We start from the raw sequence: 23,595 nt of genomic DNA, 5'->3' as shown, positions 1-23,595 counted from the left end.
ATATTTTATTCGTAAAATTCGGATCTTGTTATTTTTGCCCTTATTCCTTCACAAATGTATTACTTAAACCTCTCACGAGCGCATGTATTGGTAGTAATGTAGTTTCCTACTGTAGCCGCCAGAGGGCAGTGAACAACGGCAGTTCTACGGCATCGGATCAGGCATGATGCTGATGCCAGAAAGCACTAACTTAATTAGGGAACTATGCAAGTATGTATAATAATAAAAATAATAAATATACATAATAATATTGCTTTTATAGCTCTTACATGCTCCCTCTAAACATCCCTTCACTTTAGTTTGCCCTTAATATTTAAATGCTTTACCCTTTTTTGCTTTTACGTATTTTGCAGAAAGCGTGTTCAGCTTGGTGGGGCCATGTCACTGTCTGTAAATATTATACATAATAACTTTCTGCACTGGTCTATGAGCGCATGGTGTCGCGTAATGGTATTTTATTTTGGAGAGAAGCCGGAAGTGTCGGTGTGACTCTGACTGGGCAAAAGTTGGCCAGAGAGTTTGACAAAGTTTCTGAGTAGAAGCGCCGCGTTTCCTTAACCACAAACTGTGCACATTAGCTTGAAAGTATCATTTACTCTATTCCGTGGTCTCTTCTTTCCGCATAAATGCCGAAACTTTTGTCCAAAGCTCCGGATTTCGTTGCCATCTTCGTTCATTGGTGAGTTTTTATAAATTTTATTTTACAGAATTACCGCCTCTCCTTTCGATTATTGCGGCAGCTGTACCGTTACACCCACAGGCTAACCCTGCTCGGCTGTGGTCATGTTAAATACAGGCTGAACTATCCCCACCAGTAGATGCCCCACGGTCACTTTTCAAGTGTTTTTAAATGTTTATGACACAGTCGTCAAAACAGCAGACTGTCACTAAAGCCACTTGTAATCACATCCATGTTGTTTTGAGTTTTGCTTCCTGCTTTTCAAAGCTTCCTCTGCTGATGTGACAGAAGCAGAAGGGAAACCCCGGCCATTTAATCCTGAACACGTCAGCCAGTGAAGATGATTTGAAAGAAAAGATGAAAAAGTATTTAGTTATTAGTGAGGTATATGAGTAATACCGTCTTGGTAAATCTTTACTTTCCCAAAAGCAGTGCCAGTACATGCAGTCGCCCTCAGTGTGTTTATTTTCTGTGTCTGATTCTGAAGTGTAGTTAGAGGTAACATTTAGATTGCAAAGTGTATTATATCTTGTATAGGTCTAATTATAGAGAGCTGTGTGTGTGTGTGTGTGTGTGTGTGTGTGTGTGTGTGTGTGTGTGTGTGTGTGAGAGAGAGAGAGAGGGGGGGGGGGGGGGGGGTGTCAGTAAAACATTGAAGGTCTGTGGGCTGATTGCTGCATCTGCCTCTGCACTGACTGACTGAATTTTTCTGATACCAACTTTTAGGAAGTATGCCAATCTAAAACTGGATCTTAAAAAAAGAGAAGTAAACTGAATTTATGATGTGAATAAATGGAAAATAAGTTTAAAAAAAGAAATCTGAAGTCTTTCTTAATCTGGGTAAATTTGCTGACACAACATTTTGCTGACACGAGGAGGCGTTGCTGGACGATGCTTGATACCGGGATGGCTCTGAGTCGTCTATCTTCGAAGATGCTTTGGTATTTTATATTTTCACCAGCCAATCATGGCCTGTCTCAGTTTCCAGCATCAGCAGGAAACACAGCATGTTTCCAATTTCAGAGTTTATTGAAGGGAAGGGCTCGTCACAAATTAATGACACCAGCGCGTTGGATTTTTTTTCCTATTTCCATATACTCATCCTCCTCAAGCTAGGCGATGGACAGGCAGCAGATCCAGGTGAGCGACGAAGAGTGTCAAGTACCACGAGAAGAGAGCCGAAGGAGGAGGAGAAAGAAAGCCATAACCTCGTCCTGCTCCACCTCCATGGATCAGATCTCTGTCGAGTTTGTGCTGCCCACAGCTGCGCGGGGTGGAAGTGGCCCCGACACTCTGCAGCTGGACGTGGCTGGGAACTGGACTGTCGAACAGGTCCGGCTCGTTCACTCCTTTTCTTCTCAGACCCGCGTACCGTCTGCTGTAGATGTTAAAAATCCTCACTGCGCCTCGTTTGCAGGTGAAAGCCCAGGTATGGATGAAGGCAGTGACTTCGAACCTGTGCCCTGAGTTCTACCAGCGCTTCTCTCCTGACCATTGCATCCTGTTGTACCAGAAGAAGGGCAACGTTTGCGAGATCTATGACAAGCACCAGGTCTTCCAGACGCTAGACTGCATTCGCTACTGGAGAGGTACCACGACCCACTTCTACCTGCAATCAGAGTCTGAGCTGGTCTTTAGCTGTGATGTAAAAATCATGTTTTGTTAAATCATGTTAAATTGTTTTTTGTTTGTTTGTTTGTTTCAAAAGCTCTGAAGAAGGATGTGGGGCGGATTCAGCTAGTGCCCCGCCCACAGCCCTCACAGGAGTCTGTGGAGTACCAGCGCTACCTGAACTACCTGATTGGCTACGACGTAACCGACGTCAGCAACGTCCACGACGACGAGCTGGAGTTCACACGCAGGAAGCTGCTGACCCCACGACGCATAGAGCTGTCGGAACGCGACCCAAAGCTCTACTCCATGGACCCCTGGGTGACACGCAAGCCTCTGCCCGAGCACCTGCTCTCCAAGGTGTGTGTATGTGTGTGTGTGTTTATAATAGTATAACACAGTTAGCACTGTTAGCTTTAATTACTGCAGTTCAAAATGACTTATATGTATATGCAAGGTTTGACCCAGAACTCCAAGCCCTGCAGACTTAAATGAAAACCTCTGTAAAATGATGTAGATGTTTTCCTATAATTATAAAGTAGAAAAGAAAAACGGGCTAGGTTATTTAAAAAAAATGGACCAACCTTTGCTACAGCTTCTGCTTCAGTCATAATAATTCATTTTGAAACCTAAAAAAAGTATTAGCTCCACACTTCATCTGCCTGTTCTCTCTTCTTCTTGAGTTATAAAGTCTGTGCTTGCGCTGATGACTGATACAGCTTTAGTCACACATAAAAGTGTGACTTGGAGTAGTAAGTTCACTAAAGAGCCACTTTCTTCACCAGCTTGAGCTTACAGGATAGACGGGGATGTCTGTTGCTACAGAAACCACCTCCTCTAGCCTTGTATACACCTATTTGCCTCCTAGTTGTATGATTGTAATGACAGGTGATTGGATCCTGGAGCGTATTACTACCAGTGTGAAACCCCAGGCTCTTCATTCAAAGTTCTTTCAAAAAAACTGACTGTGGAGTGATTTGCTTGGAGAACAGGGCAGAGAATGAGAGCAGCGAGTTTTGCCTTTGAATGAGATGAGGAAAATAGTGCATCAAGAAAACTGCAGATCAACAGGCTGAACTTGAACTTTCAACTGTTTGATGAATTTCTCAGTTTAGTCTTAATTAGAAATTATGTTCCACTAAATGACTGACCCTCCAAAAGTTGATTCTGTTCATCTGGATGTAGCGTTTTCAGTGGGAGAAACGTTTCGTCACTTATCCAAGTGACTTCTTCAGTTCCAGTTTTATAGACAGTACATTTGCATAATGACAGAAACTAGCACCACTGAAGGAACAATGGGCTGGGAGGTCAGTTCCTTCATCATGATTATGCAAATTCTCATGACCATTGATCAAAGACCACTGATCAATGGCCATGAGTACCATTCACAGAGAGTTGGGGTATGGCTGCAATCACAGCATTGTAAGATGGCGAAAGAGGAGGGTCCTAAGGGTACTTAGGCCCCCTCCTCGATTCAGAGATGGTCTTTTTCTCTTTTCACCTAAATGGCCTCCTTGACTCCAAACCAGCATTCCTTCCTGTCCAGGATGTGTACATCCTTATCATTGAAAGAGTGTCCACTGGCCTGTAGGTGTCCATAGACTGCAGAGTCCTGGCCTGACGAGGTAGCTCTTCTGTGTTGTGCTGTTCGCTTTTCCTGAGGTTGTTTGGTTTCCCCGATGTATGCCCCAATGAGATGCGGTGTTTAGAAAAAATGCGTCTCAACTGTTCCAATACTCCTGACACGTACGGGATAACTACAGGTTTTCGCTTAGTCTACCGTTGTCCTTCTCTCCTGGATCAGCTGGAGCTTTCTTTTGGCGCCTTCCCAGCTTTGACAAAAGTCCAGCTGGGATAACCACATGTACTCGGGGCCTTCCTGATGTGATGTTTTTCTTCTTCTCTGGCCACTGTGTCTGTGGGGATGGTGTTGGCTCTGTGTTGTAGCGTCCTGATGACACCCAGTTTGTGCTCCAGTGGATGATGAGAGTCAAACCTTAAATACTGATCCGTATTGTAGGTTTACGGTACACGTCAGCTTTTAGATGTCCCCCATTACTGATGGAAATCTCACAGAAGGCTAACCTGACACTTTTCATATCCTCCCTGGTGAATTTGATGTGTCGGTCCACAGAGTTAATGTGATCCATGAATTGTGGTACGTCCTGAGATTTGATTTGCACCCAGGTGTCATCCACATACCTGAACCAATGACTTGGTGGTGTTCCAGAGTAGGATAGCAAAGCCCTCTTTTCCACTTCTTCCATGTACAAATTTTCCAGGATGGGTGAAACTGGGGAACCCATGGCACACCCATGTTTCTGCCTGTAGAACTGACCCTTGTATGTCAAATAGGTGAAATGAAGGCACAGTTCCAAAAGCAAACACACTTGGTCGATGCTGAGAGTGGTCCTGTTGCTGAGGTTGAGATCATCCTGTAATCGCTTACGAACTACCTCCAACGCTTCCATGACTGGAGTGCAAGTGAAGAGAGATGTAACGTCGTACGAGACCATGGTTTCAACTGCCTCCATCGTAACATCTCTCACCTTCTCAACAAAATCCAAGGTGTTCTGGTCGTGGTGTTCAGAGCTGCTTACCAGCGGGTTGAGGATCGAAGCCAGAAACTTAAAGATGTTATTGGTGACCGAGTTGATCATACAGACAATCGGTCTTAAAGGTGCACCCTGTTTATGTATCTTTGGTAAACCATACAGACTTGGTGTAGACTCCCCTGGGTACAGCCTGTGGTATGAGGTCTGGTCAATAGCATTGTCTCGTTCTAACTGCTTCTGACAGTCTATCACCCTCTTCCTGTAGCCACTGCCTGGGTCTTGTTTCAGGGGCTCATAAGTATTTTCATCATTGAGTAGTGACAAAATTTTCTCACGATAGTCTTTCTGGTTTAGCAAAACTGTGCACCTACTCCTGTCTGCCAGAAGGATGATAATGTTGTTGTCATTGTTGTTGTGAGTGCCTTCCTCTCCTCCATGGTGATGTTGGATGCTGGGAGCTTTGCATTGCTGCGACAGGCCGAAACCTTTGTCCGTAGTTGCTCTGCTTCCACTTCTGCAATATTGTTGTTTCTGTGGCTGTGATCAGTTCCACTAGCGGGATTTGTCTTGGCGTGACAGCAAAATTCAACCCTTTAGCAAGGATGTTTTTCTCTGTTTGGGTGAGCTGTCTGCCAGACAAATTCTTCACCCACTTGTCCTCGGTGTCGCATCCTTCTGTCTTCTGGCCGTTTTTGCATAATCATGATGAAGGAACTGACCTCCCAGCCCATTGTTCCTTCAGTGGGCTGGTTTCTGTCATTATGCAAATGTACTGTTTATAAGATTGGGGAAACCTGCAGTCAGCTCAGACTGAGGAAGTCACTTGGATGAGTGACAAAACGGTTCTCCCGCTGAAAACGCTACGTCCAGATGAATAGAATCAACTTTTGGAGATTTACTTACCTGGATGATTGAGAATGCATCAAAACGTAAATGACTGACCATTTGTCAACAAGCTGTTGGTCAAATGTTGGAGTAAATGTCTTAGTGTGTGTTTATTTAGACTTTCAAGTTGTTTTTTGTGTTCTGCTCCTCCTCTCAGATCAATAATGGCCACATTCTGGTGGTAATCCACATAGGGACAGCCAGCCAGACCATCAAAGTCTCCATTGATGACACACCAACACTGGTAGATGTGCAGTGATGAATTCCACTTATATCTTTACTGTTTCCTCTGCCTATTTCCTGTACAGTTTCCTGAAAGTTTGCCATCTTGTTTAGGTGTTGGCGAGCTTTTTTGCCAAGACATCAAATAAAAGAGCTTTGCTGGGCATCCCCGACAATGTGTGTGAGACTGACTTTGTGCTGCGGGTGTGTGGCAGGTAACCGTGCCATCGAGTTGGGCTTGAAAGCCGCTGATGGCTTAAACTGAGAACCAAGTTGAGAGAAACAGAGCAGCATTACTATTTTATTCGTTACATTAGAGAGTAAGCATGCCGCTGTCCCACAGGGAGGAGTACCTGTACGGAGAAAAGCCTCTGGAGAACTTTAACTGGATCCGTCAGTGCCTGAAGAATGGCGAGGAAATCCACCTGGTTCTGGAGATGCCTCCTGATCCCGATCTGGATCTGGTCCAGAAGGAAGACTGGGCCCAAGTTGATGACTGCACTGGAGTTGCAGGTAAACAGTTAAACTAAGCTGTTCAGTCATTTTCTTTCCACATGGCCAACCTTGTAACCCTAGTCTTTTGATTTTTCCCTCTCAGGCACCCATGAGCAGCTGACCATTGATGAGAAGGACCATGAACGGGTGTTCACCATCTCCATGTGGGACTGTAACAGGAAGTTCAGAGTGAAGGTGCTGGGTATTGACATCCCATCTCTCCCCAAAGTCCCGGAGTTTATTGTCTACATCGAGGCCAGCATCTTTCACGGGCAGCAGCTTTTAGCTCAGGTAATTGAGACAAAACTACACTTTTTCAAACGACAATTTAAGCCCAGCCATAAAACCAAGTTGATCCCTCTGCAGTCTCTAGATTAAATTACACTTTGTTTACCCTTTATTTTATCTTTAAATTGCATTAAACTTAAACTTAGACCACTGGCTTCCTACTGGTCTTCATCAAAGCTGAACCAAGTCATATTAACTTAACCTTTTGATCATTTTGTTGTGGCTTTGGAAGCATTTTTAGTGCATTTATCTGACAAATACTATTATGGCCTGTATTTGTATAGCGCTTTATTATGAGGTTAACTTCCTTAACTGACTGTGATCCAGTTTTGGTCCATGCAGATTCTCAAGCATCCAGGTCATGTCTTGACTTACCCAAACTGGCAGCGGGAGATAGCCTCCGCTTCTGCTGAAGGTTTCTTCCTGTTGAAAGGGAGTTTTTCCTTCCCAATGTCGCCAAGTGCGTCCTCATAGGGTCTCTAACTTACAATATTAGGCACCTTCAGGTGACTGTTGTGTTTATGTGTATGCTTCTTCCAATAATTAGCATATAAACAGAGGTTAAAATGAGACTAGCCAGGTAGGGTATACCTAAGATTGGGTGCTTCAGTGCACTCTCACTACTGGTAGCATGAGCATTGCTAACGTTCACTTCCTCTGTCCTGTCTTTCATCTGTCACACTTTAATGTTTTTTTCTCACCCAGAGAAAAAAAATACAGCAACTGCATATTTAGCTAGCAGATAGTTTGTGTTACAAACTACATAAAACAGTTTTGTGTTGAATTTGAAAATACAACGGCTGCACTGAGGTACCACTGAGCTCCCCGGGTGCTGAATTGCTGCCCACTGCTTCACTGAGTGAATGAGTTAAATATAACTATACAAGCCTTTCAGTCCGTGGAAATGGAAAACTCACTTAACTGTGGACAGTGACATTGGTGTTCCAGCACTTTTCCATTCCATGGCAAGCTTGAGCCTTGGTTGTTTCTGAGCATTCAAACCAGTTTTCTACCCTCTGAGGGTGACTGTTTGGGTCTTCTTCTAGACCTTGGTAAAACGGTAAGACATCCAACTAACATATACTTACATTAACAGTTGTTTAAACTGCTGATCCTGGAATCTGCAGTTTAAACATAATGGCCCATTATGCTTCCTGAACAGCTTTGGCAGAGCTCTGACCTCAGCCTCTTCAAAATTAAATGGTAAATGGCCTGTATTTATATAGCGCTTTACATATCCAGTCATCCACCCATTCACGGCAAGCTACATTGTAGCCACAGCCACCCTGGGGCGCACTGACAGAGGCGAGGCTGCCGGACACTGGCGCCACCGGGCCCTCTGACCACCACCAGTAGGCAACGGGTGAAGTGTCTTGCCCAAGGACACAACGACCGAGACTGTCCAAGCCGGGGCTCGAACCGGCAACCTTCCAATTACAAGGCGAACTCCCAACTCTTGAGCCACGATCGCCCGTGGATCGCCCGTGGATTATGCTTAAATGCTGGCCTATTCAAGAAGAATAGGCAAATATACAGCGAGATTTATTGTTGGCTACTAATAGCACCTGGTTCAGGTGCAACTTGCTAAGGGACATTTAACCCAATATTAGTGGCAGCAGCATGTATATTTTAGACCCTTTATGTATACTTAAATAGTGGATTAAAAAATATCTAAAGGAATTTCAAATTTGTGCACTCACTTCTTGTTTTTGAACTAAAGATGTATGCCACCTTAGAAAAAGAACAGTTCAAAGAAAGCATTGGAAGCTCCAAATTACCCTCACATTCATGCCCATGATGACTTCTGCCCACAAATGTATAAGCAGCATGAAAATATATGAAATAGATGGGTTTGAAAAAGGCTGGAGGGTGATAAAAGCAGTGTTTTATTTATTTATTTTTTTTACATTTTTAAGGAGAGAACCACCTCTAAAACCTTCAGTGAAGAAGTGCTGTGGAACTGCTGGCTGGAGTTTAACATTAAGATCAAGGATCTGCCTAAGGGGGCATGCCTTAACCTCCAGGTAATCTAAGAAATTTCTTTCTGGTGCTGTTATCATTCTCTGTTTGTTGGTAGAATAAATAATCATTAAGCTGTAACTATTGTACTTTTGTTACATAATGGTTCTACGTTTCCCACCCAGGTGATCTGTGGGAAGCAACCCCAGATCCCAAATTCCAAAGGAAGCTCTTATCAAGAGAGTACAGCGGGAAGCAGCTGTCTTGATGGTAAAGTCCTCTCCCTTTCTGTTCTTTCGCATGTTGAAAATCTACAGAGCAATGCTTTATTCTGTGTGTTCACCCGGCTTTCAGGAAAGACCAAGAGTCGTCTCCTGTACTACGTGAACCTGCTCCTGATCGATCACCGCTCCTTGCTCCGCCAGGGGGAGTTTATCCTCCACATGTGGAAAATGCCAGAAAAGAGCGAGGAAAGCAGCAGTAGCATCAACGCGGACAAGCTCACCTCAGCCACGAACCCAGACAAGGCCTCTTCCATGGCCATTGCCATTTTGCTGGACAAATACTGCTACCCTGTGGTACTACCCAAGAGCCGGGATGTGGGCCGGGACTGGGCTGTTGGGGGTGAGGACGCAGAGGGAGGGGAGCGGGGTCAGAGAGAGATGCCAAACCACTTGAAAAAGCAGTTTGAGGCCATTGTAGGTACCGATCCCCTACATCCCCTCAGCCCTGAGGACAAAGAGCTGCTGTGGCACTTTAGACACGAATGTATGCGTGACCCCAGGTACTGATTTATTTCTTTATTTGTCCTTTTAAATTAAAACGACAATAAAGTAATGTTTTGCCCCAAAGTACTGAAAATATAATTTTATAACAAATGCCTTGCCCTTAGAGCCTACCCAAAGCTGCTGGGCTCAGTCAGATGGGGGAAACAGGAAGATGTTTTGGCGACGCATCGACTGCTGGAGCGCAGCAGCGCATGGGACACCAGGTACAAGAGCGTTTCAAACTGCCACTGTACTGTGTTTAGGATCAATGTCGTATCACCTTTCACCATAACATTGCTTTGCAGTGGTCTGGATGTTGGCCTGGCCATGCAGCTGCTTGACTGCCACTACTCAGATGCACAGGTTCGCTCAATGGCTGTCAGGAAGCTGGAGACGCTGGAGGATGATGATGTGCTCCGATATCTTCTCCAGCTTGTACAGGTACACCCTGTCTTTTTTCCTTTTATTTTAATATAAATAATATTTGGTTAATCTGAGTAAGAACCACTTCAGTCACAGAATTAGCCATCAGCTCTTTTCTAGGACCTTCCTACCTTTCTATACATGTGCATTCAGAGCTAAAGATGGAGGGAGGGTGTAAGGTCTCAGCACAGAGGAATCTGTGCCATGAAGCATCAGGGCACTCCTGAAGCCAAAAATGGGTCCAGTTTGACACTAGTGAGGTGTACCTAATAAAGTGGCGCCCTATGTGAGAGTCTCCAATTGTAATCGAAGAAGGCTGTAAAAGTATCTGCTGAGTCATCGACTGACGTGGGCCAGCATTAAAATCAGCTGTTATCTGCCGCTAACATTTGCATACCTAACATGTACTCGCTGTACTTGCACAGAACTTTTCTTTCCTCCATCTACAACCAGGAAACAGATGGTACATTTTGTATCCTGCTGTATTCTTTTGGCAGCTGAAACCACATTTGCTTACAAAACAATCAATCTAATGCATTTTTTAAAATGTTGCTGAATGCTAAAGTTGATCTTTTACAGTTTCTGTGTTGATGTGTCGATAATGTGAGACTGTTTGCACGTTAGAGTTGGACATTCGTTTCCTGTGTCAGATTCAGGCTCTGGTATCTATGTGACGCTGGTTAGCATAGCCTAGCGCAGACATGCTACACTTTAATCCTACGCTGGCAGTTTGTTTGGTGAACAAAAACACACACTGCCTGCTTTACATTGCTGCTGCCAAGTTTTGTGTTGTTGTGAGTTTATGATGCGGTGCTGATGAGCACACACTCTGCTGCTGTTACAGTTGTTTATTGTTGATTTCAAATGTGTAACCACTAACATTTGACTGGTCGGATAAATATTAGCTCGAGAGGACCAAGCCTCTTTTGCATTTACACTCTCACTCTGTCTGATTCACTGTTTCATGCTGTGAGTTTAGTTGACTCTGCAGTCAGCTTTGCATGAGCGATACTGTATCAGTCGTCAGCCGTGGCCAACAAAAGAGCCTTTTAGGAGAAAGACATCTTCCTAAATGCAGTTATGACATCTCACTGATCTGTGGAATATATTATACCATCAAAATTCTCCAGAACATGCATGTGTCAAAGTCTTTGTAGGGTGAACGTGAAAGAATACACATTACATACACTGTTTCCATGATGCTTCACAATATGCTAAAAAAAAAGGGATTCAGTCCTTTTTAAACCACTCGCTGCCTCTTTTTCTAAACATTTAAATAGCAGTTATGTTGGAGCACAGTTACTTCTGTGTTTTCATTGCACTTGCTTTACTGCCAGTCCATGCTGCTTCCCAACACACTGTAGCCTCTGTTAAAAGGCAGTTCTTCTGGTATAAATGTGTGCACACAGCCTGCTAACTTCACCTGGCAGATGATCAAATCAAATCAAAATTTATTTATATAGCACATATTAAAACAACAGTGTTGACCATAGTGCTTCACAGTCAGTAAAAGCATGAGACAATTAAAACAAACAATAAAACAGGACAACAAAAAATAGGTAACAACACAACAGCCAACTAGTTAGAATCAAAAGCCAAAGTAAAAAGATAAGTTTTAAGACGTCTAGGTGCCACGGTTACAAAGGCCCGGTCACCTCTCGACTTCATTCGAGACCTAGGTTGTGCTAGGAGCCTGTGATTGGATGATCTAAGTGCTCTGTTGGGATTGTATAAGTGGAGTAGTTCAGAAAGATAGCTGGGCGCTAAATTATTCAGACTTTTAAAAGTGAATAAAAGAATTTTAAAATCTATGCGATATTTAACAGGGAGCCAATGTAATTTGGCTAAAATTATGCGTTCATATATTCTCGTACCTGTTAAAAGACGCGCCGGTAACTGAAGCCGGTAAAGAGAAGAGTGTTGGAGGCCCGAGTAGAGGGAGTTACAGTAGTCCAATCTGGATGTGATAAATGCGTGGATAAGCTTTTCAAGGTCCTTTAAAGGAAGGAACGGCTTTGCTTTGGATATCTGACGCAACTGGCAAAAGCTGTTTTTTACCACAGTGGAGACGTGTTTCTCAAGTTTAAAAGAGCCATCCAGGAACACTCCAAGGTTTCTTACAGCGAGCGAGAGATGCTAGCGAGAGGGCCAAGGGCATCAGCTAACTGGTCTAGCGGAGTGTGACTACCAAAGACTACCAAAGATTTCGGTCTTATTCTCGTTCAATGTAAGAAAATTATGTGATAACCAAATTTTAACTTCATGCAAACAGTTGAACAGAGGTTGCAAAGAAGCGGACACGTCGGATTTCAAAGGTGAATAAATCTGGATATCGTCAGCATAACAGTGAAAGGAGATGTTGTATTTTCTAAAAATTAATCCCAACGGCAACAAAGAGAAGAGAGCGTGATGTTGTTAGAAAGCCCACCACCACGTGCTTTGGAGTAGGAAGAATGTTTCATTTTCCTTTTTGTGCATTGCACAACACCAGAGGTCACACAGGCTTGTTGTAGACACACATTGTGCTATCATCAGAAATCATGTTAGCTGCTTTGTTTATGTGTTTGTGTGTCCTGCAGGCAGTCAAGTTTGAGCCCTACCATGACAGCGCTCTAGTCAGGTTCCTGTTGAAGAGAGCTCTGAGGGTAAGCAGACATGTGTCTGCCTGTGTTATGTCATTTCAGCTCTGTGTGTGTGTGTGTGTTTTACTAGCACAATAACTGCAGTCAAAAAAATGTCAAGTTAAACAACACCTTTTGTTTTTCTTTTGCAGAGTAAGCGTATCGGTCATTTTCTCTTCTGGTTCCTGCGGAGTGAAATCGCTCAGTCCAAGCACTACCAGCAGAGGTACGCTGTCCTCCTGGAGGCCTACCTCAGAGGCTGTGGTGAAAATATGCTGCAGGACTTCCGGAAGCAGGTGACACGCCCTATTTATAGATGTTTCCACAATTGTATAGTACTGTGAAAATGTGATACGCATGGTCTGAAGGGCAGGCTGTGAAGACGCCATTCTTAAAGAAGGGAAAATTAGGGGCAACCATCAATAACTTTGACAGCAAATTTAAATGTAGTTTTAGTCATAATTAGAGTAGACTTAACACGGTTTTCAAAGCTTTTTAATTTTCCTTGATGTCACATGTGAAATGTTTCCATATGTCTGCTCATCTCTTCCTCCCAAGCTTCGAGATTTTGTGACGTTTTCATGAGACACAGTGTGAACCAGCTGTACTGATCCTGGGGGCACATCAAATGAGCATGTCTAACCTCACTGCACGTGGTGATTACTTCTGATTGGATCACTTCCAAACTTGTCCCGCCTTTCTAGACAACTTAATAGTTCTGATTGGAATTTTCCGTTCAGAATTATTTCATCTCGTTTTTATTCGCTGGTTTCTGTCCTCGTGCATTCACTTTTATTTAGATATCATTTTTCTTTTCATCAGAGGAAAAGAAGTCATTGATGAAAATTGTGACAAAAAATTGTTGGTCAGCAAAATCAACACTGGTGGCAGCATGTCTTACGGAGTCCAAATTTGGGATAATCTTTACAGAGAATGGAACAAAAAGCAGCTGACCAAAGAAGAGCTTTGCCGAAGACTTCTTAATGAAATGACGAGAAAGCTGCCTAGAAAGGTTCAGGCTGTGTTGAAGAAGAAGATGTTTGGGGGGTTGGGTTTGAACACATCTTTGACAGAAAGTCCTGATGCTTGCAGGTGGATATGACAGAGGCTCTGCAGAAAGTCACCCGTGAGATCAAGACCATGTCTGCAGACAAGTATGATGTTACGCCACAAGGTGAGGAGCAGAAACAGAAGCACTGATATGAGCCTATATCGTGTAGCATGAACGTGCATTATTTGCTTATTTTTTTTAAAGTAATTTAGTGGTACTCCTTTGTGGATGCCCCTGTCACCTTACAGTAAGAGAGCTGGTAGTTCAAACCTGCCGGCCTTTCTGTGTGGAGTTTGCACGTGCTCAGAGCACTCTGGTTTCCCCCTACAGTCCAAAGACATGCCTGTTAGGTTAACTGGCGACAGTAAACTGCGTTTAGGCGTGAAGAGATCGGGCACTAAGAGAAATCAGTCTGTAATCCTACAAAAAAAATCTGTGAAAAGAAAATGTTTTATTGTTCTTCTGCTTCTTTTATCTGGAAATGTGCAACCTAATCCCGGTCCAGACTGCAAATGCTTAAGTACTCCTTGTGATTTCAAAACTCGAACAGGTCTTGGTATCACTCATTTAAATGTCAGAAGTCTTCTTCCCAAACTTGAGTTTGTGAAATTTTGGATGAAAGAGTTAGATACTGATATTCTTATATTATCAGAAACCTGGCTTACTAAATCAATTACTGACAAAGACATTGCAATAACGGGCTATAATCTTTTCCGTTGCGACCGCCCCAGAAAGGGTGGCGGTGTTGCAATTTATGTAAAAAGCAAATTCCATGTTACTGTCGATTCATCGGTATCTGTTTGTAAGCAGTTTGAACTTCTTGCCCTCAAACTCCAACTTTTCAAGGGCTATTTTATTACCATTGTGGGCTGTTATAGACCCCCCTCAGCTAGTAGTGAGGCTTTAGTTTCACTTAGTAAAAAATCTACTTTAAATTTTAATGAAATTGTGCTGGCCGGAGATTTCAACTGGGACTGGTTGTCCTCTGCCTCAGACAGTTTTAAATCCATGTGTGATTCATATAATCTCACACAACTAATTTACAGCACAACTCGTCCAAATCTTAAATGCCCAGAAAAGTCATCACTTATTGATTTATTTTTAACTAATATGCCGTATAAATATTCTCACACTGGGGTTTTCGCAAATGATATCAGTGACCACTGTGTGGTAGCTGTAGTCAGGCAATCGAAGCTCCCAAAATCAAGGCCACAGATAGCTTTTAAACGAGATTTTAAGCATTTCTGTGAGCAAGCTTTCTTTCATGATTTATGGGACTATAACTGGAGTAGAATTTACCTGATAACTGATCTTGAGCTGGCATGGAATTATTTTTATGATACTTTTATCAAAATTATAAATAAACATGCCCCTATCCGCAAATTTAGAGTAAAATGCAGAAACAACCCTTGGTTTTCTCTTCAGCTCTCTAGTCTACTCAAAAAAAGGGATGCTGCCTGGGCTAAGGCCAGAAAAACTAAATCCGAAGCGGATTGGCTGATTTTTAGACAGCTCAGAAACCGTTCAACTTCCTTAATTAAAAAGGCCAAATCAGAATTCTATCTTTCAAAAACTACTAAACATTTGAACGATCCTAAAAAATTCTGGAAAATAATAAAATCTTCTTATGGGGACATAACTACAAACGAGATGCCAACTTTTGTTGTAAAAGACTCCTGCACTTTAACAGAGAAATGCGACATTCTAAACTGCTTTAATGAGCATATTGTTTCTTCAGGATCTCTATTTGAATCTTTATATCCAGATTTAAAACAGCTTAATCAACAGGAGGCTCTCTCTGCAACCGCTCAAACTGAATCTGTGGTCCAACCCTTCAGTTTTTCTCCACTAAATGTTTTTAAGGTCCATAGGGCTTTAAATCTGTTGGATCTAAATAAATCTGCAGGACCAGATCAACTTGATCCCTATTTTCTTAAGTTGGCTGCAGATTTTATAGCAGAACCGATAACTTACATTTTTAATCTTAGCCTCTCGAACAGTGAGATCCCTGTAATATGGAAATCTGCCTATGTTCTCCCTTTGCTGAAAGGAGGTGATCCTTCAGATGTTAATAATTACAGGCCCATATCTAAATTGTGTGTTCTAGCAAAAGTTCTAGAAAAGTTCATTAGTGAACAACTGAAAGACTTTTTGGACAAAAATTCAGTTCTTTCCCAACATCAGTCAGGATTCAGAAAACAACACAGCACAATAACTGCTGCTATTAAAGTGGTTAATGACATTGTTGATTCAATGGACTGCAAAAAATACTGTGCTGCTCTTTTTCTTGACTTGTCAAAGGCTTTTGATACAGTTGACCATGCTATTTTATTAAATAGTCTAAACAATATTGGTCTATCTGTAAATGCTGTAAGTTGGTTTTCAAATTACTTGTCAGCAAGAAAACAGTGTGTCCGTGCTGCTGGGTCTTCTTCCTCTTTTCTCCCAGTATCCAAAGGAGTTCCGCAGGGCTCATATTAGGACCATTGCTATTTTCTCTTTACATAAACAACCTTTGTGATAATTTGTCAAATGCAGCATTTCATCTTTATGCAGATGATACAATCATTTATTGTTCATCCCCTTCAGTAGCACAAACTCTGCAATTTCTGCAGTCTGCCTTTGATGTCGTTCAGTCCCATTTAACTCAACTTAAGTTGGTGTTAAATCCAGAGAAATCCAAGTTCATGTTATTCTCAAATGGCAAAGAGTTGTTAGCTACGTCTCCTAAGATTAAAACAATTCAAGGATCTGAAATTGAAATGGTCACATCTTACAAGTATCTAGGGATCATTATAGATCAGAATTTGTCATTTAAGACTCACATTCAAAGGCTTGTGTCGAAGTTAAAATTAAAACTAGGTTACTTTTTAGAAACCAATCCTGTTTCTCCCTCCAAGTGAGAAAACATTTGATTCGTGCAACCTTTTTACCTTTATTGGATTATGGTGACCTGCTTTTTATGAATGCACCTGCCCACTACCTAAAGAGGTTGGATACTGTGGACCATTGTGCTTTACGTTTTATTACTGGCTATGGAAATCGTGTACATCATTGTTCTTTGTATGCTGCTGCTAAATGTCCATCTTTGCATATTCGCAGACTCTCCCATTGGTTGATTTTTATCTATAAATCTCTCCTTGGGCTGATTCCATCTTATTTATGTGTTTATATGTGTAAAAACCACAACCAATACAACCTTCGTTCGAACAAAATCATACAATTGATTGTCCCAAAAATCAGAACAGAATTGGGGAAAAGGGCTTTTAAATACGCTGCCCCTGCTTCCTGGAATAATCTGCAGAAGGAACTGAAGTTATCAGAATTGGTTACCTTAGGAGAGTTTAAGTCTGTCTTAAAGGAACGAGAGAACAGCTCTTTTACTCAGTGTGATTATTTTTAATGTACTCTTAATTTGATCTGTTATTGTATATTTTACACATGTTTGTATGGGATATTGTATTTGTTTTAAATGTTAGATACCTATGTGGTATGTGACTTTTGTTGCTATGATGCCAGGTCTCTCTTGGAAATGAGATTTTTAATCTCAATGAGATTTTTTACCTGGATAAATAAAGGATTAATAATAATAAAAAATGGTTGTCTCTCTGTGTTAGCCCAGGGTGTAAGCTCAGTTTTTGTCTTATGACAGCTGGAATAGGCTCCAGTGCCCTTGCAAACCCCAAAGTGGATATGTGGAAGAAGATGGATAGATGGTTTCAGTTTTAAATACAAACCCTCCAAGGCTTTGGTCCTGCTTATACAGTGAACCTGCTGACTTTTTCTTCCACACTGGTTTTATTTATTCTGTTATCAACAGAATATCACACTTTTGAGGTTTGCACCCCAAACCTTTGCTTTAAATGTCTACGGTTACCTTTCTTTGCTAAACATTCTTCACTAGTTTATTCTGGGTTGTACTTTCTGTGGTTAACACCAGCATTTGTATCTAAGCATGTGTAAAGCATGTCTGTTGTATGAATACATGGTTGCATGTATGTACTGTATGGTCAGATGTGTATTTATTTTTTATTTTTTGATGTGTCGATATTACTCTGACTATTCTAAACCTTCTAATTTGCACTAAGACTTGAAAAGACGTGTAAAGAAAGAAGTGTGTGTTTTTCAGTGGTGTTTCAGTTGCGTCAGAAGTTGGAGAATCTGCAGTCCTCTGGTCTGCCAGAGAGCTTCAGAGTTCCTTATGATCCAGGACTAAGAGCTGGAGCCCTGCTGGTGAGGAGCAAACACATCAACACGACCCTGCAATAAACACTGAAATTAGAACAACTTTCAGCTCTCATGAGTGCTTATTTCTGGGCAGAGACGTCAGAATTGTATCTATAAATGACTGAATTTTTGATGAAAACAATTTATCTTTATGTAGATTGAGCAGTGCAAAGTGATGGCGTCTAAGAAGAAGCCGCTGTGGCTGCAGTTCAAACGGGCCGACTCCACCACTCTCTCCAAAGACCCCATAGGCATCATCTTCAAAGACGGTGATGATCTCAGACAGGATATGCTCATCCTGCAGGTGTGTAGCAGCTCAGCCTTAGACAGGACTGAGAGAGTTATGAGAAGAAAAGTTCTGTAGCACTCCGTCTGTCTTCTTTGCAGATTCTGCTGATCATGGAGTCGATCTGGGAGACTGAATCGCTGGATCTCTGTCTTTTACCGTACGGCTGCATCTCCACTGGAAATAAGATAGGTCGGTTATTCCCTGCAGAGATACAGAAAACATATTAGATCCTGTGTCCCTCATTTATAACAACCAAGGCTGATCATGTGAGCCTGACAAATCCAAAATAGCGTGTCATCGCTGTCTTTATTGCATCACTGTAGGCATGATTGAGATTGTTAAGGACGCCACCACCATCGCCAACATCCAGCAGAGTGTTGTGGGAAGCACCGGCGCATTTAAAGATGAAATCCTCTACCAGTGGCTCCGGGACAAGTGTGTCAGTGAGGACAAGGTACGTACTGTATCACTGACAGCTTATGATGGTTTTACGCTTGAGCGGGGGTAGCACGAAGACAGTCTGCGGGCAGTCGTGGACAGCCTGACTACCTACAGAGAGTGTTTGTTGTCAGATGGGGTCAGTGTCAAAAATATGCAGTACAACCGGTCTGCGGGCTGCACTTGTTTGTCCTGTGGTCAATCAGCTGCGGTGAAGAGCGAAGTCCTAACACGCAAAGAGCTGAAGGTAAACCAAGTGCTAAACAATGAAGTTTCCACTGCTGTCACTGTGTTTTTCATGCTGTATTTTCCATCTTTGATGATTTTTCATGCTGCTCGCGTTCCTGGTCATCACTGCTCAGTGATGTGCAGCTGGGATTTTTTTTTTTTAAGCAATTTATTGCTTAAAAAATCACACGGATGATGTAGAAGTCTCAAATAAAACAAATGGCATTACAAAGCTGTCATCTAGTTTTTTTAAATCCATTGGTGGACTTTTTTTATGCCCTACTTCCATTTTCGCAAAGCAATCCAGCTGACCGGATTGAAGTCTTTGTCAGGCTGATTCTGGTCCCTGTCCCCCATATTTGATACCTCCGCTCCAATTCATCATTATACTTGATTACATGTCGCTGATCAGCAAAGCTTTAGTTACAAGCCTTGCACGCAATGCATGCATTAAGTAACTGTGTTGATAAGACCAGTTTTGCAGACTTTATTAGATCAGAGGAAATGACACTTTGAAGAGAGGAAGAGAGAGGAAGGAAGCAACCGTCAGAGTTTTTCCTGTCGCTATGGCACCCACGTGCGCTACTTTTAGCACAGACACCTGCACTCCCACAGTCTGCGCTTTTTCCTCTGCGTGGTTTTTTTAAACCGAGTTATGTTTCCAGTAACTACAAGGTCAAAGTTTCTTAAAGGGGACCTGTTACTCCTTTTGTCACTTTTGGCATTAACTCTGTTACAATAATTGATTCTCATATTAAATATGGCCAGAGTTTCAAATAAAGGGGTCAATATAACGTAAGTACAAGTCTTCCCAAATCGAATCTTCCCTAATCTAGCTCAGTTAGCATTGACTTCTTCTGCTTCTTGGGTGCTTTTGTTTATCAGCAGTGACTCACACACATACCATCAATTTAACCTGCCACCGTATAATTATGGCTGTTCTCTTTCCAAAACAGTATTGTTGTGTGTGTGAGTGAGTGTGCTCACTTGGCTTTTAATAGTGCAGCGTCTGTTGGGCGAGGGTGTAACTGAGGTTATTTGTTAAAGCTACAATTTACAGATGTGTCCAAAATGCATCACATGCAGGCAGTCAGAAAGCTACACTTCTGAAGCAAGGACTGATGCGAAGATACACTCACTGTGTGTGTGTGTGTGTGTGTGTGTGTGTGTGTGTGTGTGTGTGTGTGTGTGTGTGTGTGTGTGTGTGTGTGTGTGTTTGTGCCTCTGCATGTTCCCAGTGGGCAGATTCTGTGTTGGAGCTTTCATAACAACTGCTCATGCAAACTGGAGACTGTGCGACGCAAGTCATTTGTTCAAGAAAACTGAAGATGAAAATTAATAAATTTGACACAGAATTTAGAAAACATAGTGTGTAATAGTCTATCTTTGATACACTTTTAGGCTGTAAGAGTGATGGTGTTTCATTTTTTCCACACCCCTTTCAAAGACCTCTTTGAGATTTAAGACTTGGTTTAAAGGGTTAAGATAAAGTTAGGCTTAGGTCAGTGTAAGGGCTTTAGCCATTGCATTAGTCGTGATGATTAAACTTGGGTCTTCATGAGGAGCTGAATGTCCTTGTGCATGTTTTTAACAGCTACACTATTAGTGTGAAGCTCACTTATCAAAGCTGGATGGGTTACAGCCCGGATGTTGTCGTACACAAGTACATGATTAAAAACTCTGTTGTCTGTGTTGTAGTTCCAGCAGGCTGTGGAGAGGTTCCTGTACTCCTGTGGTGGATACTGTGTGGCTACATACGTCCTGGGTATTGGGGATCGCCATAACGACAACATCATGATCACTGAATCTGGTAATCTTACATCTGCGTTTTCACGTCACTGTCAGACAAAATACAGATTAAATAATTACAAAAATGGGATATTTTTAGAAAGAAATTAAACTCGAGTGGCACCACACTAACAGACCTCCTTTGTGTTTCTGCAGGGAATCTCTTCCACATCGACTTTGGTCACATCCTGGGGAATTACAAGAGTTTCATGGGAATCAGTAAGGAGTGGGTTCCCTTTGTGCTCACACCAGACTTCCTGTATGTTATGGGAACTTCGGGAAAGAAAAGTAGCCCCCACTTCCAGAAGTTCCAGGTGCTTTTTTTCATGTCAATACAATATAGATGCAGGAACACACACGTCCCATTCTTAAATTCATGCAGATTCATGCAAACACCAGTTAGTCACATTTGTCTATATGAACATCCTCTGTGTTTCAGGACGTGTGCGTGAAGGCTTACCTCGCCCTTCGGCATCACACCAACCTGCTCATCATTCTTTTCTCCATGATGCTTATGACTGGTACAATCTCCTCCTGATACCACAACACCCAGTTATTAAAACAATAATAATAGTGTCATTTTCACAGGTTGGTCCAGTTGTACCCAATTTGAGTATGACTGGCTCACTGGTGACAAGTAGTTTTAAACAGATTTTCAATCTTTTTAGATATTGATACCAAAGTGAAGTGAAACTAAGACATGCTCATGCTTTGACACTTATTTTTGGTTCATTAACAGGGATGCCTCAGCTGACTAGTAAGGAGGACATCGAGTACATCCGCGAGGCCCTGACTGTTGGCCGCAGTGAAGATGAGGCACAGCGCCACCTGCTGGACCAGATAGAGATCTGCAGGGAGAAAGGCTGGATGGTTCAGATTAACTGGTTTGTTCATCTGGTCCTGGGAATCAAGCAGGGTGTGGAGAAACGGTCCACTTAGGACTTACTAAGATGTATTCCATGAAAAAAAAAAAAAAAAAAGTCAATGACTGAAGAGTCATTGACTTTAAAATCTGAAGACAATCTAGAAGGATTTAAAATGTTTGCACACAATGTATTTTTGAAAGTGGTGTTTTAGGCATCTAGAGACTGGTCGGTGACCATTAGACAGCCACTGGTCACGAGGGAAAACCGTGTTCTCAACAAGTTTTTGAGAGTGGTTTAAAGAGATATACGGTTCTGCAACAAAAACCTCTTTCTGGTTGCTTTTTCAAGGAAGATGTTAACTTGTCTGCAAACACTTGAAAACTGCTCACCCAGCTGTAGTGAAACTGTTAAAAGTGCAACACAAACCAGAAACGGAACACATTTGCCCTCAAAGTAAAAGTTGGGCCTTTTGAAATGTGTTGGTTCCAGTGGTAAGGCAGAACTTTTACTTTGAAGGTGAACCTTCTCTGTTTCCTGTTTGTGGTGCGCTTTTTCAAGTCAAGGCTGCTTGCAAACAAATTGCTGTCTTCCATGCAAGCTATGGGAGACTGTGGCAATCTAATAGTGACCAAAACAATCACAAGGACGATTTGTGGTGCAGCGCTGATGTCACCTGGCAACCTTCCCCAACTTCCAGGAACCACTTGCCAAGTGGTTGCCAAATACACAGTTTTGCCTAGCAACTAGAGGTTGCCAGGGGAGATGGCCTGATCAGTCTCTAGGCCTGTGTGAATGAGCTGAGACCATCTGAAATGAGATATTTCGCTAAATAATGGGATGTCACTGTCTATAAAACGTCACTAACTTAAATTTTATCTGCTGAGCCATTCCTGCAAAGCTTTGCGCTAAAGGTTATATGCTATGATTCAGACCAAGGGGAGAGATAAACCAAATACAGGTATGACTGTTTTCACTGCACAATGGACCATGTCAAACATCAAATGTGTCATTTTTAGATGCAAAATAGGAGTGACCTAAGACTTAAAAGCACTGAATCTGTCTGCTTTAGTGACACCACTTAATGCAGTAGTTAAAAAGAAAGCTTTTAAAACAGAAGCAAACAGTAAAAAACGGATCTTTGCAATGTTTACGTTCATCCTTAAAAAATGTTTTAAATGTGGTCAGAGTATTTTAGTAGTGTTTCAGTGTCCAGGTAATTAAATGTTTAATATATATATTTGACTAGTATGCAAGAGTTTATTGAAATGGTTAGATTCTCCTTTTCAGAGATTGCAAATAATATAACACATCCAACTTTGTGCTTGATGAGAGGCTTATTATTTATACGTGAAAGTGGTTTTTATTTGCGCTGCCCATTAAGGAAAAACTGTTCGATGTCTTTAAAACTGGAATTTCCAACTTCTAATTATGTAATGACTTAAAAACATGTTTCAGTCTATTTTATGGCTGTTTGCTGTCTTAAAGTTTAAAATAACAGCCATGTACAGAGATAAGTTGCAGCTTACTGTATGAATATGTACTTTTGTCTTTCCACAGTTTTTCTGAAATAAACAGGAAGTGGGATTGTGTTGTCTTTCCATATCAGTAGTATCCATGTATCTATGTTGGAGATAAAAGCTAAAAGAAAGTTAAATGCAGTAGTTTGACAATCAGTGTTTTTTTAAAGTTTGCATTAAAACATTATTGGAAAGATGGAAAACTTTCTTCTTCTTCTTTTTTTTTGTAGCAGAAAGAACGTTTTATAATCAAGCCTTTTTGTGCGTGTAATTGCCTGTAGACGTTGATTCCGGACAATAAAAGGACTGAAACGTGTTTGTGCTGTTCAATGTAAGTCATGTCCTTTCACAGTAATACTCACTACAGCCAAGAAGTGTGCTAAAGAGCATCTCTGAATGCACAACATGTCATGTCAAACCTTGATGGAGATGGATTACAGCAGCAGGGGAACCTACCAGGTGCTACTCCTATCAGCTAAGAACAGGAAACAGAGTCTAGAGTTTGTACAGTTTCACCAAAATTGGAGAAAAGAAGACAGGGAAATGTTGCCTGGTCTGAGTTTCAATTGGTGCCTCAACATTTGGATGAAAGGGTGAGAATTTGGCAATATACATCAGTGCATGGATCTGTGTTGCCTTGTGTCAACGATTCAGGCTGGTAGTGGTAATAGAGTAATGGTGTAGGG

At 41.9% G+C, this 23,595-nt stretch overlaps 1 protein-coding gene across 2 annotated transcripts; it reads left to right on the top strand.

The window, feature by feature from the left end:
• Nucleotides 1-523: 523 nt before the first annotated feature.
• pik3cg (phosphatidylinositol-4,5-bisphosphate 3-kinase, catalytic subunit gamma) lies at nt 524-23,219 on the top strand. Of its 2 annotated transcripts, none has more exons than XM_086269185.1 (24): nt 524-679; nt 1,796-2,011; nt 2,097-2,268; nt 2,388-2,650; nt 5,888-5,974; nt 6,067-6,167; nt 6,296-6,465; nt 6,551-6,738; nt 8,652-8,759; nt 8,880-8,964; nt 9,049-9,478; nt 9,587-9,685; nt 9,767-9,902; nt 12,464-12,529; nt 12,658-12,801; nt 13,598-13,679; nt 17,686-17,789; nt 17,941-18,087; nt 18,171-18,261; nt 18,396-18,526; nt 20,437-20,548; nt 20,683-20,840; nt 20,966-21,047; nt 21,266-23,219. In XM_086269185.1, the coding sequence occupies exons 2-24, from the start codon at nt 1,799-1,801 to the stop codon at nt 21,463-21,465; spliced, it is 3,369 nt and encodes a 1,122-aa protein (XP_086125311.1). In that variant the 5' UTR covers nt 524-679; nt 1,796-1,798; the 3' UTR covers nt 21,466-23,219. The 2 variants fall into 2 exon arrangements, with proteins under 2 accessions (XP_086125311.1, XP_086125310.1); XM_086269184.1 differs by having other exon boundaries at nt 1,792-2,011.
• The last annotated feature ends 376 nt before the right edge of the window (nt 23,220-23,595 follow it).

The sequence above is a fragment of the Aulonocara sp. 'chitande type north' Nkhata Bay genome, linkage group LG17 (genome assembly GCF_057382095.1).
Source record: "Aulonocara sp. 'chitande type north' Nkhata Bay isolate Kocher_YH1m ecotype deep benthic linkage group LG17, A_spYH_male_GT1.1, whole genome shotgun sequence".
Taxonomy (NCBI): Eukaryota; Metazoa; Chordata; class Actinopteri; order Cichliformes; family Cichlidae; genus Aulonocara; species Aulonocara sp. 'chitande type north' Nkhata Bay.
Note: the sequence above shows the minus strand (reverse complement) of the source record. Positions and strands in the feature narration are given on the sequence as shown.

Coding starts and splice junctions, on each gene's coding strand:
- pik3cg (XM_086269185.1), top strand. CDS start 1,799: ATGGACAGGCAGCAGATCCAGGTGAGCGACGAAGAGTGTCAAGTACCA. Junction 9,686..9,766: donor AGCAGCGCATGGGACACCAG/GTACAAGAGCGT, acceptor ATTGCTTTGCAG/TGGTCTGGATGTTGGCCTGG. Junction 20,549..20,682: donor CATCATGATCACTGAATCTG/GTAATCTTACAT, acceptor GTGTTTCTGCAG/GGAATCTCTTCCACATCGAC.